Below are 16,923 nucleotides of genomic sequence, written 5' to 3'. Positions count from 1 at the left end.
TCCTTGACTTCCCAGGCTCAAGCAGTCCTCCCACCTCAACCTCCCAAGTAGCTGGGACTATAGGCATGCGCCACCACACCTGGCTAACTTTTGTATTTTTTGTAGAGATGAGGTTTCGTCATGTTGCCCAGGCTAGTCTTGAACTCTTGAGCTCAAGCCATCCTCCCACCTTGACCTCCCAAAGTGCTGGGATTACAGGTATGAGCCACCATGCCCGGCACTTATATTAGTCTTATGATTTCAATTTAAAATGTATAATTGACTGAATATTGATTTATACTTGTGAATTTAAATTGAAACCTTATTGTAGTTATTTTATTTTGTGGCTTTATTTTAAAGCACGCTGATATTGTTTTTTCTTTTCTGCTTTGCCTGGCTTCCTTAAAGCACGCTGATACTGTTTTTTCTTTTTTCAGTTTTGTGTTTTTTTGTTTTGAGACAGAGTCTTGTTCTGTTGCCTAGGCTGGAGTGCAGTGGCATGATCTCGGGTCACTGCAATCTCTGCCTCCTGGGTTCAAGTGATTCTCCCGCCTCAGCCACCTGAGTAGCTGGGATTATAGGCGCGCACCACCATGCCCGGCTAATTTTTGTATTTTTAGTAGAGATGGGGGTTTCACCACGTTGGTCAGAATGCTCTCAAACTCCTGACCTCGTGATCTGCCTGCCTTGGCCTCCCAGAGTGCTGAGATTACAGGTGTGAGTCACCGCGCCCAGCCTAATTTTTGTATTTTTAGTAGAGATGGGATTTCACCATGTTGGCCAGGCTGGTCTCAAACTCCTGACCCCAGGTGATCCTCCTGCCCTGGCCTCCCAAAGTGCTGGGATTACAGGCCTGAGCCACCGTGCCAGCCATGCTGATATTGTTGATTTGAATTTCTGTTCCTTTATTTCTGCACTACTGGGCAGGATGCTCAATTCTGTAGCATTGCTTGTTACAAATGATTTATTCTTTGGGCTGCGAAGTGTGTGCTTTCCCATTTCTCCAGCTCCTCTTGTCCAGCTTATAGTGGAGGGAATATGGTTTAGTGAATAAACCATTTGAGGTTTTGGTAAGTCAAGTATACTTGTTCAGATGATAGAAATCATATGTGAGGTATGTTAACCTAGCTGTATGGTGACGTTAGTGGGCCTGAATTGTTTTTCTTCGAAGTGGCATCCTTCTTAAGATTTAAAACTTTCCTTCACAAAGGCATCATTGGTATTTTGTGACTGTGATCGTTGATTTCCTTAGGTCTTTTAACATTCCTTTTTTCTTTGGAAAAGTTTTCTTTTCTTGATATATCAGTGGAGCTGTATTTTGATGAGTGTAGCTTGTAGTCTCCACCAATCAGATTTGAATGATTAACGTTCTATATTGGAATGTGTCTGTGCTTTCAGTTAACTGATGATTTTCAGTTTTGAAAACGTGGTGTATTTCTTTTCTGCTTAGTTCAAACCTAAAGGCAATTGTTTGATTAGAAATGAAGTCTATTGGGGTAAAGACTGTCAAGGTTTGTGGGTCAAAGAGCTCTGTACGCATAGAAGGTCAGCCATGTTCATTAAGCCAGAGTAAAAGGAAAGTCAAGCTTATGGGTGAACGGTCGTATACTCTTTCAATTGGCAATGGAGACTACTTTTGGACAAATAAAGAAATGCTGTGGGATTATGTGCAGACTCTGTCTGGTAAGAAGTCAGTAGTTATAAATATTTTTAAAACATTAAAAAAACTGATTACAAAAATGAATACCCATTTCTGGCAGAAAACTTGAGAAATGTACAAATATTTAACAGGGAAAATAAAAATAATCCTGTTGAAGTGTGTGTGTGTGTGTGTGTGTGTATTTGAAGAGTGTGTGTGTGTGTGTGTGTGTGTGTGTGTGTGTGTGTATTTGAAATGGGGTCTTGGCCAGGCGTGGTGGCTCACGCTGGTAATCTCAGCACTTTGGGAGGCCGAGGCAGGCGGATCACTTGAGATCAGGAGTTCAAGACCAACCTGGCTGACATGGTGAAACTCCGTCTCTACTAAAAATACAAAAATTAGCTGAGCATGGTGGCGGGCACCTATAATCCCAGCTACTCAGGAGGCTGAGGCAGGAGAATCACTTGAACCTGGGAAGCAGAGGTTGCGGTGAGCTGGGATTGTGCCTCTGCACTCCAGCCTGGGCAACAGAGTGAGACTCCGTCTCAAAAAAAAAAAAAAAAAAAGAAGAAGAAGAAATGGGGTCTCACTGATTGCTCAGGCTGGTAGTCATATACTGGGCTCAAGCAATCTTCCCTCCTAAGCCTCCTGAGTAGTGAAGTGTGTTTTTTTAAAAACATAAAATTTTTATCCTGAGGTTAAAGAATGTAGGTAAAATAATGGTTTGTTAACATGTAAAAGGTTATTTATTGAGCTCAGTTCTGTAAAACGTGTGTAGAAATGGGAATTTCAGAGGCTCTTGTCAGCCTTAGAGTCCAGCTTATCTATTTATTTATTATTTATTTATTTTGAGATGGGGTCTCACTGTCACCCAAGCTGGAGTGCAGTGGCACAGTCTCAGCTCACTGCAACCTCCACCTCCTGGGCTCAAGTGATCCTCCCTCCTCAGCCTCCCAAGTAGCTGGACTACGGGCATGTGCCACCACACCTGGCTAAGTTTTGTGTTTTTGGTAGAGATGGGGTTTCGCCATGTTGCCCTGAGCTCAAGATCCACCCTCCTCAGCCTCCCAAAGTGCTGGGATTACAGGCATGAGCCAGTGTGTCCAGCCCAGCTTATATATTTATCTTAAATTGGCTTCTCTCCTTTTCTGGAGAATTTTAGGAGACTTACATTTTCTTTTTCTTTTCTTTTTTTTTTTCTGAGATAGAGTCTCGCTCTGTCACCCAGACTGGAGTGCAATGGCATGATCTCGGCTCACTGCAGCCTTTGCCTCCCGGGTTCCAGCAATTCTCCTGCGACAGCCTCCCAAGTAGCTGAGATTATAGGCATATGCCACCACGCCCAGCTAATTTTTGTATTTTTAGTAGAAACGGATTTCACCATGTTAGCCAGGCTGGTCTGGAACTCCTGACCTCAGGTGATCCGCCCACCTTGGCCTCCCAAAGTGCTGAGATTATCGGCATGAGCCACCATGTCCAGCCTGAGACTTCCATTTTCTGGAGTTGCTGACAGCAGTGGCCACATGAACTACTCTACTTTTAGTGGAGAATAGAAGCTCAAAATTTTCAACACCTGGGTGAGTTGTTGGGTTTTTTTTTTTTTTTTTTTTCCCCTTTGCCCTGTATTTCTAAGGTGCTCTTACAGTTGGGCCCAAAAGTCCCATTAAAGAATGTCATCTAATCTAGGGCATATTTTACTTATTTATTTTATTCATATTTATTATTATTATTTTTGAGACAGGGTTTCACTCTGTCACCCAGGCTGGAGTGCAGTGGCATGGTCACAGCTCACTGCAGCCTCAACCTCCCAGGCTTCAGTGATTATCCCACCTCAGCCCCCCAAGTAGCTGGGACTACAGGCACATGCCACTATGCCTGGCTAATTAAAACAATTTTTTAAAATAGAGACAGGGTCTTGTTTTGTTTCCCAGGCTGGTCTGGAACTCCTAGGCTCAAGCAGTCCTCCTGCCTTGGCCTGCCAAACTTCTGGGATTACAGGTGTGAGCCACTGTGCCCAGCCAAGGGGCATATTTTAGAAGAAGCTTTAGAGAAAACTTGATGGCAAACTAAGAATTTTTGGCATTTGGTTTAAATAATGCTTCTTTATGAGAGAAGACACATTTTTTAAAAATGTTAGGTTTTCTAAAATCTTTAATAATAAAAGAAACATGAAAGGTATTTATATTCTTTGTTAAAATTTTATGGTGACAATATGTGGATTGAGGATTCTGTTTCAATCTAAACTTATAACTTGCTTTCTGAGGTCCTAAAGTCCTGTGTCACATTTTTACACGTTTTTAAATAATTGGTCCTTACCTTTTTTGTGCACCTGACAGTTTTGCAAAACACATGTATTGGATAAACAGTATGTTCTTGCAGTGAAACTCATTGTTATTGGCTTTCCAAAGGAAAAACTGTTTAACATTGTTCTTTGAAACTGGCAAACTTTATTCACTTAACTCTTAGCTTTTCCTCCTCCCTGTCGTATGCTAAAGTGGAAATAAAATACTAATTGACCTGCTAACTTTAATTATCAGAAGTAACACTTTTTAATAAGCCCAAATACTGGAATGCCTTTTTTATACGGCAGATAAGTTCTTAGGTGAGTTTGTTTAAGTACAAGTTATACAGTATTACATTGTTATAAGTTGTGGCTCTCAAAAGGGTGTGCAGTCTTCTGGGGGTTTCGTAGTGATCTAAAGAGCTGTTTCATAGTCAAGTCACATGAAATTGAATTTTACTGTTAATTTTTATGTTTAAATTCCAGACATAAATATATTTTTTAAAATATAACTACAAGAATTTTTAGTTCTGGTAAAAGGAAAGTGGGGAAGTGAGCTATATTTATTTAGCATCTCCAATTAAAGACAGGCCAAAGGAAGACTGGACTGAAAATGTGACTGATTCTAAGACTTGTGCTCTTTTAATTATGTCATATTGCCTTCTTGGAAAAGGGAAGTTGGGAATCTTCACTGACTGCTGACGTGCCAGGCTAGGACTTCCCAAAGTTAGTTCTGTTGACAACTGGTTCTTTTATTTTTAGTTTATTAAGATGGGGTCTTATTCTGCTGCCAAAGCTGGAGTGCTGTGGCACAATCTCAGCTCACTGCACCCTCTACCTCCTGTGTTCAAGCAATCCTCCCACCTTCGCCTTGCTTGTAGCTGGTACTACAGATGCATGCCACCATGCCCAGCTAATTTTTGTATTTTTTGTAGAGACGGGGTTTCACCATGCTGCCCAGACTGGTCTTGAACTCCTGGGCTCAAGTGATCCACCCACCTTGGCCTCCCAAAATGCTGGAACTACAGAGGTGTGAGCCACCACACCTGGCCAACAACTGGTTCTTTGAGATGCTCCTGGTGTCTAGGCAGTTATCAAAAAGTGCCCAGATCATAAGTGCACATACAGTTTGATGAATGGTTTGCTGTGTATCCTTGTAGACTTTATACTTATTCAGAGGTACATATTTGTGTATATATTTTTATAAAACATGGGATTCAGTTGTACAAAGCAGTTTGCAATCTGTTTCTTTTATTTAACATGTTGTAAATATTTTTCCACATCAAGTTATATAGACTTAATAACTGTTAATGTGCCATTGTATTCCTATACCATGATTTCGTTATCAAGTCTCTTGAAGAATATTTATTTCTAGACATTTAGTATTATCGTTTTAATTTCCAATTATTTAATAAATAATGAGGCTGAATTTCATTTCATGTTATTAAGCCATTCATATTTACTCTTCTTTCAGCAAGTTTCTGATGTTTGAGGAACACTATGAAGGACTCTGGCAGGGTTCTTGAGGATAAGGGAGTTTGTTTATCTAGGCAACTCCTGGAAGCCATTATAGAGGGAGTCACACTTCCCAGTATCCTGGAAGGGGGCTTGTGATGGATGAGGTGCGAAAGTGGAGGCTACTATGACAGATGCAACTCTGGGGCACCATACTGGGGGAACATTCCACTAGCTCTAGCCCCAACTTGAGTCCATGTTGGCAGATCTATAGAAGGAGAGGGAAGAATGGAAAGGAGACAGTAAGCAAAAGAACCCCATGACCAGTGTGATTCTTGACAACTTTCTGGAAAGTTGGTTGTAGGCACTCTTGAAGGTTAAACTCGGGGACAAGGTGGTCTACTATTTCTCATGTGGGTATTTGTCTTCCATAGAAACCTTAATTGGATATGAGTGCTGCTTTAGGAACAAACATATCAGTTTCTTTTTTTTTTGAGATGAAGTCTTGCTCTGTCACCCAGGCTAAAGTGCAGTGTCATGATCTTGGCTCACTGCAACCTCCGCCTCCCAGGTTCAAGTGATTCTTCTGCTCCAGCCTCCCAAGTAGCTGAGACTGCAGGCATGCACCACCACGCCCAGCTAATTTTTGTGTTTTTAGTAGAGATGGGGTTTTACCATGTTGTCCAGGCTGGTCTTGAACTCCTGACCTCAGGTTATCCGCCTGCCTCGGCCTCCCGAAGTGCTGGGATAATGGCGTGAGCCACTGCGCCCGGCGTCAGTTTCTTTATAAAAGCATGTTTGGAGTTACTGAATCTGAGTTGGAAGGGATGCTAAAAACTATTTAATACAGACTCTCATTTTAGTAAATAGGGAAGCTGAAACTTGCCCCAGTTCCACTTTGTAGCATCTGTTTAATTTCTGAAGTGACATTAAAGTTTTAGTCTTATTTCAATTCTAAAAATTGTCTGTACGTCACTGTGCAACCTGCCTCCCGTCTGTATGTTGAAAATGATAGAATCTGCACTATTGTGCTACGTGTCGGGGTTTACTCTGCCAGGTACATGCCAATTACTTCACATATATTCTTACTAAAGCCTTACAGTAACTTGAAAAAGGGTTTTCTTATCCCCATTTTGCAGATAGGTTCAAGCTTTGGAGGTCTTTGAGTTTCAGTCTGAAGCAACAATTCTGTATGAAAAAAGTTCCTGTATAAATAAGAAATTCAAATATTGTGAGACTTTGAAATTTAATAAAGTCATACACAGTGACATTGCCATCACCTACCTATGTTTGTGGTCCATGACATCACATTTATGCAGTGGTCACATTTCCTTTTAATGATATTTCCATTAGTGGTGTGTGGAGTTTTTGCTGGTGAGTTGAACCAAGAAACAGAATATTCTTTGGGAGATAGTAAAATATAAAAGGCACCTTTTAAAAACAAATGGCAAATTTTTGCAGAAAAGAAAACTTAACATTAAAAATGACTAGGCAAAGCGCAGTGGCTCACACCTGTAATCCTAGCACTTTGGGAGGCTGAGGCCAGCAGTCACCTGGGAGGTCAGAAGTTTGAGACCAGCCTGGCCAACATGGCAAAACCCCGTCTCTACTAAAAATAAAAAAATTAGCCAGGTATGGTAGCAGGTGCCTGTAGTCCCAGCTACTCGGGAGGCTGAGCCAAGATTGTGCCACTGCAGTCCAACCTGGGTGACAGAGCAAGACTCCATCTAAATAAATAAATAAAATAAAAAATAAATAAAAATGACTAATATTTACATTATCTATATAGTATTCTTGCCAGAAATGTTAAACTGCATGTAATATTGAGGAAATAACCAGAAAAATTCAGAATGTAGGACATTGTAATTCTATTTAATTAATTCTAATTGGCTTAGACTCTTTGAAAAAAATAAAAAACCAAAAAACAATGACCTGGTGATATCGTGTAGCTCTGTGTCCCCAACCAAATCTCATGTTGAATTGTAAATCCTCAGTGTTAGGGGAGGGACCTGGTGGGAGGTGACTGGATCATGGGGATGGATTTCCCCCTTGCTGTACTGGTGATAGTGAGTGAGTTCTCACTAGATGTCGTTATTTAAAAATGTGTAGCACCTCCCCCTTTGCTCTCTCTTCTGCTGACCATGTGAAGATGTGCTTGCTTCCTCTTTGCCTTCTGCCATGATTGTAAGTTTCCTGAGCACTCCCTATATGTGCTTTCTGTACAGCCTGTGGAACCATAAGCCAATTAAACCTCATTTCTTTATAAATTGCCCAGTCTCTGATAGTTTTTTTTGTTTGTTTGTTTGTTTTTGACAGAGTCTTACTCTGTTGCTCAGGCTGGAGTGCAGTGGTGCAATCTCGGCTCACTGCAAGTTCTGCCTCCCAGGTTCACGCCATTCTCCTGCCTCAGCCTCCTGAGTAGCTGGGACTATAGGCGCCCGCCATCACGCCCAGCTAATTTTTGTATTTTCAGTAGAGATGGGGTTTCTCCATGTTAGCCAGGATGGCCTCGATCTCCTGGCCTCGTGATCCACCCGCCTCAGCCTCCCAAAATGCTGGGATTACAGGCGTGAGCCACCGCACCTGGCCTTTTTTTTTTCTCAAGACAGTCTCACTCTGTCGCCCAGGCTGGAGTGAAGTGGCGTGATCTCAGCTCACTGCAACCTCTGCCTCCCAGGTTCAAGCAATTCTCGTGCCTCAGCCTCCCAAGTAGCTGGGATTATAGGCATGAGCCATCACGCCCAGCCAACAATGACTCTTGAGAGAACTATAAAAAGTATTGAAGCATTTGTTAGAGTACTTAACACACTTTTGTTCTGAGTAGTTTTAGGTTTGGTTCAGCTGAGATTTTTACCTTTATTTTGGAATTCTATTTTCAAATTAAAACAAAAAGCAAAACATCTAATATTTAAAATAGTAAATTATAGAGGTAGGAGGTAGTTTTCCCAGCTAAACAGATTATTAACCTTTACTGTGAATTTATATGGACACTTAACGTATTAAAGAAATTTTTTAAATGTGTTAGTATTTTGGATTTCTGAGCCTATGAAAATATTCCTTGCCTGGAAATTAGCTGTAAGCCCTTATCAATGCAGTTTTCTGATTGTTACTACTTTCCAACTAAATTATAAACCTCTTAAAGGCATCGTAGGTGTGTTTATATCTCCAGCACCTGGCATAGTTGCTTGACTATGTGGGACTATATATTGCTGGGTGGCAGATCATATATTTTTTAAAGAACACAATATTCTCAGCTTGAATGTCCTCATCAACAGAGCTTGTGGTCTTTATTTAAGTGGGCAGCTTTTCATTGTGTTTCAACTTGGCCAAAGGAACCTTTTCAAGTTTTCAGAGGAGTAGCTTCTTATTAGCTTATAACATTAATCAGTCATTGTTTTTTTTTTTGAGACGGAGTCCTGCTCTGTCGCCCCAGCTGGAGTGCAGTGGCATTATCTTGGCTCACTGCAAGTTCCACCTCCCAGGTTCACGCCATTCTCCCGCCTCAGTCTCCCAAGTAGCTGAGACTACAGGTGCCCGCCACCACGCCCAGCTAATTTTTTTTTTTTTTTTTTTTTTGTATTTTTAGTAGTGATGGGGTTTCACCGTGTTAGCCAGGATGGTCTCGATCTCCTGACCTCGTGATTTCCTGCCTTGGCCTCCCAAAGTGCTGGGATTACAGGCATGAGCCACCACGTCTGGCAACATTAATCAGTCATTGTTGAGAGAGCCCTAACTTTGGCCACTTTATTAGGAAGAACACAAGATGAAAACTAGGGACAAATTCACTATACAGTAGTCCCCCACCTTTTCCTCAGGAGATACATTCAGGGTCCTCCGGTGGATACTTGAAACCACAGATAGTACTGAACCTATGTACTGCTTTTTTTCATACATACATAACTATGATAAAGTTTATAAGTGAGGCACAGTAAGAGATTAACAACAACAGTAATAAAATAACAGTTATCTGAATGTGGTTTCTCTTTCTCAAAATATCTTACTGTACCCTACTCACCTTTCTTCCTATGACCTATTGATCTGATAACCAAGATGGCTACTATGTGTCCAAGGGGGAGGTATCTTATACAACATGGAATGCTGGACAGAGGAATGATTGACTTCCTGGATGGGACAGAGCGGGACACTGCAGGATGGCAAGAGATTTCATCATGTTACTCAGAACATTGCTGTTTAAAACTTAAGTACTGCTTATATCTAGAATTTTCCATTTGATATTTTCATACCATATTTGACCTGGGTAACTGAAACTGCAGAAAGTGAAACTGGATAAGGAGGGACCACTGTACAACTTTTATTTCTAAAGAACTGTAAAATTTGTATGTTTGCAGATCAGGGAGCAGAGAAACATGAAGGCACAGGTCAGTCCTCTGGGATCACTGATCAAGAGAAGGAGTTATCCACCAATGCTTTCCAAGCTTTCACAGTAAGAAATGGCTTCTCTTAATCTGCTCAAGTTGTAGGGTTCTGTCAAGTATGAATCTTTTCATAGTGAATTTTTAAATTTACAATTTTTACTCTGTAATAATTCAAAAGTTAATTTAGAGATAAGTAGGTTTAATTTTAAAAATAAATGTTTTAGAGTTTAAATATGGTGAAAGGAATGGGAGTAATTGGAGCCATTCCCAAGTTTTTGTAAACATGTTTTAACTCATATACTGTTGTTTTTAAGTCTTTTAAATTTAGATTTGTAAGTATGTGGGTCAGTCTTTTCATTTCACATGCTGTTCAATTCTTTTATTTATTTATTTCTGAAAATATCAGATTCAAAAATTATTTTCTTGAAGGTACTTTAAAATGGAACCCCAAAACTTTATTGGCAGAATTTTAACTTTTTCTGACATTAAACAATATGAAAGAAAACTTTATTTGGTTATCAGGTTACGTGCATGTAAGCAGAAGAACTTGATGCTTGGGTATTCAAAATATATTTACTAGAAAATAAAATTTGGAGTGATTATATTACCTTTCTTGACTAGCCTCAGCCATTAATACCCTGCTAGCACTATATGTATATACCAGTATATTTATCATATCAGTATATGTGTCTTATATGTGTCAATGTCAGGGTTTTGAGTCTTAGGAAGTAAATATCCACAGTTTCTTAACTGACATGAATATTGCTTTAGTGACTTTGATTAGTATATGTAGGGAAACTACATCTTTCTTTTTAAGAACTTTTAAGATAAAGATGAATGAAATATATTTGGAATAATATACTGTTCTTAAAGCTGGTATGTAATTGTGTGTGTGTGTGTGTGGTTTTTTTTTTTAGTCTGGAAATTATGATGCCTGTCTACAACACCTTGCCTGTCTACAAGATATAAACAAAGATGATTATAAAATAATTTTGAATACAGCAGTAGCTGAGTTTTTTAAAAGTAACCAAACAACAACAGATAATTTGAGACAAACACTTAACCAGCTGAAGAATCAGGTGATACACAAATGAATTTAACTATAAAAAATATTGTTCTGTTCTTTAATTTATGAAATACAAATAGTTAAAGAAAATAAATGTGATTTGTCTGGTATTTCTTGTCTGAAACATTTGTTAGCATTAATTTTATTTCCGTAAAATTATTATTCCAGGAGATAAAAGGTATGTTGTGAGATTTTTTTTTTTAATTGGGGTTTTAATTAACTTGAACAGAACAGACTAATATACCAAATTTGAATGAGCTTTGGAGTTTTGAGAAAGAACTATATGAAGAAGTTTAGCTGTGGAGATGTATCTTGTTTATAATTACAAAAATATGATTAACCCTAATGTCAAGTTGTTTTAGCATTTGGATCAGGAGATGATTAATTAAATAGAGGATATTCTGCTTTGTATCTGGCTTGGGGCTTGAATTGGGGATTGGTCTGGTGATAACGGCAATGTTTCTTGAATCCTGGGGCTAGACTTTTGGTGTTCAAGAGGGCTGATAACAGTGATGGTGCTGATAGGATCAGCTAGCGTATGTTAAATGTTCACTGTGTGACAGGGCTCTGCCAAGAGCTTGTATGCAACTTCTCAGCTTGTTCTTCTCAGTAGCCCTATGAAATAGCTATATAATTTTTCTTATTTTAAAAGTGGGAAAGCCAAGGCACAGATAGCTGTGTAAATTGTCCAAAGACACAAAGTTTTTGAGTAGTAAGAGCTACATGAACTCAGTTGTATTTAACTCTAGAGCCTGTAATTTTAGTTACTGCTTCATGCTGTTAGGGAGCCATGAGACCTTTCCTGTAATCATGAGTACCATGATACTCTATAGTATCACCCTAAAGTGTGACACAGGTAGAAGCAAGTTGTCCCTTCAGGCTCTCTATAATCCTTTATAGGCATAAAGTAATTTTTAAACCCCATTAAAATTCAAAAATGAGAATAATAGCTACCATTTATTGAATGCATACTTGGTGCCAAATTCTGTATTATGTGCTTTTTATGCCTTATCTCATATAATCCTCACATTCAACTCTTGAGGCAGTAGGTGCTTATTATCTCAGTTTTAAAACCAGGGTTTAGGAAGTCTAATTTAAATTTACACAACTAGGAAGGGGAAGAACAGATTTAAACCAGGCCTTCTGACTCTTGAGCCTGTTCTCCTACCTGTCTCAGTCTTCATAAATTTATATGTCCTCACGTTTCCTCATTACTCCAGTATTATTACTGATGACTTTATCTAGTGTTCCAGAATCAAAAGAAAGATGATGCTTACTGATAATCTAGTACATGCACCCTATGACCCCATAGACAGTTTCTTCCAGGACAAATTTGTTTGGTTTTTGAGAATAAGTTCAGCCGTTAAACTTTTTTTGAGTAAGCAATTCCTGCAAACTTCCAGTTAGGCCAAAAAAACTTTGTGAAGTTCTTTCACTAGCTTTTATTGTTTATAAGGTTTGTTAGGGCCTTCCAACTCTTGAGTTTCCTAGAAGTGTTTGTACTTGTGGTTACTGGCTTCTTTAAATCATACTTCTGTTCTCAGTCACATAGGGCACAGTGACACACCTTTTCAACCTATTCCATTTTAATTAACAAATGTCTAATTTCACTTAATGAGTAGTTTTTCTTTTGGCTGGAGCAATTACTAGACTATTTTGGTGAGTCATAGAATATGTGGCAAAGTTATTCGTGTGATAATTATTCAACCATTGCTGAATCCAAAACGCCATAGTTTATCTAAAAGCTTTTCTGGCTAAACTCTTCTTAACTCAGTCTCTCTGCATTACATAACTACAGAAAGAGTTGCCTTTGGAAATTGAGTTTTCACTGTTTGAAGATACTGTTTTTAATCTCTTTAAGATAGTGACTTGATAAGTGAAGATTATAAAAAGTTCCCAAACTCATTGAGATGCACATATTGGTCAGCTAGGACCACTTGGCTAACATTTGAATCATGTCAAGCTTAACCACGTGGGTGGTTGACGTCTGTTGAAGTCCAGTTACAAAATTTACAAATCATTGTGTGTTGTGAACCTTCAGGTTCCTTGCCATTAGTCAAACCAAGGCTGTTAAATCCATGTACTGTATATCAGAGTTCTACGGAAGTGTTGGTCTTAGAGTTAATTACTTAATATTGAACAATAATTTATTGCAATCTTCATAATGGCAAAGGTCAGTTTTAAATGTGTTATATGGAATTGTGCAATGGTTGTAAAGCTTAATTAAAATTTAAAAGCCCGTTGCTACAGCTTACAGAAGGGGGTATACAGTTTGAGAATGCAAAATGTCATGCTTTTTTTTTTTCTTTTACTGTCAGTTACAGATGTTAGCCTTTAGTGAAGCCCATAAAAGCCTTTTCTAACCATCGTGTGTACAATAATATATTTTTGTTATTGAGTACTTTAAAAAAATCTATTCTTTTTTACGGGAACAAAACCTGAAAATATACTTTCTAGCCCTATGGCCTTGGGCAAGATAATTAAGTTTTCTGTGCTGGTTTCCTTATGTATAAAGTGGAAATGAAATTATATATGTCCTCGGCCAGGTGCGGTGGCTCATGCCTGTAATCCAAGCACTTTGGGAGGCCGAGGTGGGCAGATCGCCTGAGGTCAGGAGTTCAAGACCAGCCTGGCCAACATGGTGAAACCCCATCTCTACTAAAAATACAAAATTAGCCAGGTGTTGTGGTGCATGCCTGTAGTCTGAGCTACTCAGGAGGCTAAGGCAGGAGAATCACTTGAACCCTGGAGGTGGAGGTTACGCTGAGCTGAGTTCATGCCACTGCACTCCAGCCTGGGTGACTCCATCTCAAAAAAAAAAATTATCTATGACCTTGAGGTATGGTGAGGATTAACCTGTAAAAGTTTTAACATAGCAAGTCTGGCACATGGTAAATAGTTAACTATTTTTGTTTTGTTTTGTTTGATACAGAGTCTCGCTGTGTTGTTCAGGCTGGAGTGCAGTGATGTGATCTTGGCTCACTGCAGCCTCTGCCTTTTGGATTTAAGCAACTCTCCTCCCTCAGCCTCCTGAGTAGCTGGGACTACAGGCACGTGCCACCACACCCAGCTAAATTTTTTTTTTATATTTTGTATTTTTAGTAGAGACACGGTTCACCATGTTGGCTAAGCTGGTCTCGAACTCCTGACTTCAAGTGTTCTGCCTGCCTCGGCCTCCCAAAGTGCTGGGATTATAGGCATGAGCTGCCACGCCCAACCAGCTATTATTAATGTTTAAATTTTACCTTAGTTTTTAGAAAATGAAATCAAACTATGAATACTACATGACATTTTTATGGGAAAAGTCATTTTGAGTTTGTTGCACGCTTGGTGTAGCTTCTTGTAGGTTGTGAGACTAGGAGATGGGAATCCTACTCAGAAGCCGTGTTACCAATTGAAACAGGGAAGATAGCTTCACAGTGACAAGGAAGATAATTGTCTAGCCATGTGCTGGGTACTTAATAAAGTCTCATCAAAACATTTTACCTAAAATTTTATTATGTGTGGCACAGAAGAATGAAAATAATTTTTAGTATGTGAGAGTAATTAAAATCTAAAGATACTGTTGAAAGTATGGAAAAATTCAGAATAAGAATGTTGGCCTATGTTCCTTTTTATTCATATGAATTCTTTCACTTTTGCTTTTTATTTCCTTAATGTTGTTAAAATATAATCTCTGTTGATTGCTTTATAGGTCCACTCAGCTGTTGAAGAAATGGATGGATTAGATGATGTTGAAAACAGCATGTTGTACTATAATCAAGCAGTCATTCTTTATCATCTGCGGCAGTATACAGAAGCCATATCAGTTGGTGAAAAACTTTATCAATTCATAGAGCCTTTTGGTATGTTATCTGTCAAGTCAAAAATTTCCCTATCTTCCCTATACTTGCAAAGTTCTGTGGTACTTTTACCTAGATAACCTAAATCTGAGAAGTCCATGTCAGTATTCAAAGAAAAGCCGTATCAGCTTTGCTTAATGGTTAGAAAAGATAAAAATGTAATCCAGGTTTTCTTTGAGTGTCCCTTCCCAAATTTTGAAGATAACTGTTAAAAATGCTGTTGGAAAGTGTTGAAAACACTTAGTGATGTTTGTGGGGTTTTTGCTGTTTCAACACTATTTTAGTGTACCTGATCCTTTCTTACTTTAGTACATTAAGGAAGTAGCATTTTGGAATGTTCGGGGACAGTGAGGTATTTCGTTTTTGCCTATTACCTTACTGAAATTTTTGGTGGTAATTATGGAGTAGGAAGTATAGAACAGTTAGTTTTTTGCTATCTTAATTAGCTTACTAACCTCAAGTAGGAGTAGCAAGAAAAGTAAGGGCAAAGGAAAAAAGAAGAGCCAAGGAGAAAGCTGGATCCTGGAAATGGTTGTTAGAGAAGGCTGTTGGTTTCTAGCCCACAAGCAGTCAAATTCCATTTGTGAGTTACATATTTGTCTTTTTTTTCCATAATTGCTTTCTTTTACATTCAAAACACAAATGAGAATTCCTAATTTATCAGGAATGCCTGATTGCTGATGTGGTTACCACAGGACAAGTGGTGGGGTGTGATAGCGCTCTGTGGTGCTTTGGGAAGAGGTACAGAGTCCCCTTTTGCTGACAGCTGGTTGAACAGCTGATTACTATGGCTCCAGAGAGCCATTGTGAGGTGCTTCTCTTCTTTCCCTCAATCCTGAGAGCTTGGTAGCTGGACAGACTGGGCAAGAGAGACACCAGTGGTAAGGGATTATGTAATTAGTGACCAGGTCCTTCTGTATAGCTAGAAATCAGAGTTACACTTTTAGGACTGTACACATTTTTCTGTAAAGTTACTGTTATTGATGCTTCTTAGAATTTCAATATGGAGAAACTGTCTTTAAAGGCAGCTATTAAAATATAAATATGCCCAGCGCAGTGGCTCACGCCTGTAATCCCAGCACTTTGGGAGGCTGAGGCGGGCAGATCATCTGAGGTCAGGGGTTCGAGACCAGCCTGATCAACATGGGGAAACCCCGTCTCTACTAAAAATATAAAATTAGCCGGGTGTGGTGGCACATGCCTGTAATCCCAGCTACTCAGGAAGGCTGAGACAGGAGGATCACTTGAACCTGAGAGGCCGAGGTTGCAGTGAGCCAAGATCGCACCACGGCATTCCAGCCTGGGCAACAAGAGCGAAACTTGTTCTCAAAAAAAAAAGAAAAAAGAAAAAATAATTTCCGGAATTCATGAAACTCTATTAATCTGCACTGTGGCTGAACAGAATATATTAATAGTAATCAATTAGTCAGTATTCACATCCATTTTTCTTTTAAAATATTATGGCTTTTTTTTTTTTTTTTTTAAACTTTTACTGCTTGGATTTTTTTTAAAGACTGTTTTTTTAGAGAAGGTTTAGATTTACAGGAAAACCAAGTTTCCTCTTGTACAGAGATTTCCCATGTGTCCTCTGCCCCAACACATCCATAGCCTCCCTCATTACCATTATCCCCCAACAGTGTGGTGCATTTGTTATAATTGATAAACCTACATTGATACATCATAATCATCCAAAGTTCATAGTTTACGTTAGGGTTCACGCTTGGTGTTGTATGTACTATGTGTTTGGACAAATATATTCATTATAGTATCATACAGAGTATTTTTCACTGCCCTAAGAATTCTGTGTTGTGCCTGTTCATTCCCTTTCTACCTATAACCACTGATCTTTTTACTGTCTCTATAGTTTTGCCTTTTCTACAGTGTCAAACTTGGAATCATAACTACTCAGCTTCTTTTGTTTTTTTTTGAGATGGGGTCTCTTTCTGTTGCCCAGGCTGGAGTGCAGTGGTGTGAACTCCACTCACTGCAACCTCCACCTGCCAGGCCCAAGCGATCCTCCCACCCCAGCCTCTTCAGTAGCTGGGATTACAGTCACGCGCCACCACACCCAGCTAATTTTTGTATTGTTTTGCAGAGACTGGGTTTCGCCATGTTGCCTAGGCTGGTCTTGAACTCCTGGGCTCAAGCAGTCCACCCACCTTGGCCTCCCAATGTGCTGGGATTACAGGTGTGAACCACCATGCCTGGCCAGTACTCAGATTCTTCATACAACATATGCTAATTGAGCACATGGGCCAATACTGTGGGCCAGACACTGTTCTGGG

The 16,923-nt window shown here is 39.4% G+C and overlaps 1 protein-coding gene across 11 annotated transcripts in view; it reads left to right on the top strand.

Moving 5' to 3' along the window:
- The window catches only part of CNOT10 (CCR4-NOT transcription complex subunit 10), a 90,220-nt gene that overhangs the window by 11,078 nt on the left and 62,219 nt on the right, over positions 1–16,923 (top strand). For 3 of the 11 annotated variants that reach the window (XM_003776292.4, XM_002813958.5, XM_063722156.1), the window contains exons 2-4: positions 9,704–9,798; positions 10,648–10,809; positions 14,491–14,641. In XM_003776292.4, the coding sequence (XP_003776340.2) occupies positions 9,704–9,798; positions 10,648–10,809; positions 14,491–14,641 (408 nt within the window). Of the gene's footprint in view, positions 1–440; positions 1,663–9,703; positions 9,799–10,647; positions 10,810–14,490; positions 14,642–16,923 lie in introns of those variants that run through there. The other 8 variants (XM_063722155.1, XM_063722154.1, XR_008523807.2 and 5 more) reach the window with 7 other exon arrangements.

This window comes from Pongo abelii, chromosome 2 (assembly GCF_028885655.2).
Source record: "Pongo abelii isolate AG06213 chromosome 2, NHGRI_mPonAbe1-v2.0_pri, whole genome shotgun sequence".
Lineage (NCBI taxonomy): Eukaryota > Metazoa > Chordata > Mammalia > Primates > Hominidae > Pongo > Pongo abelii.
Note: the sequence above shows the minus strand (reverse complement) of the source record. Positions and strands in the feature narration are given on the sequence as shown.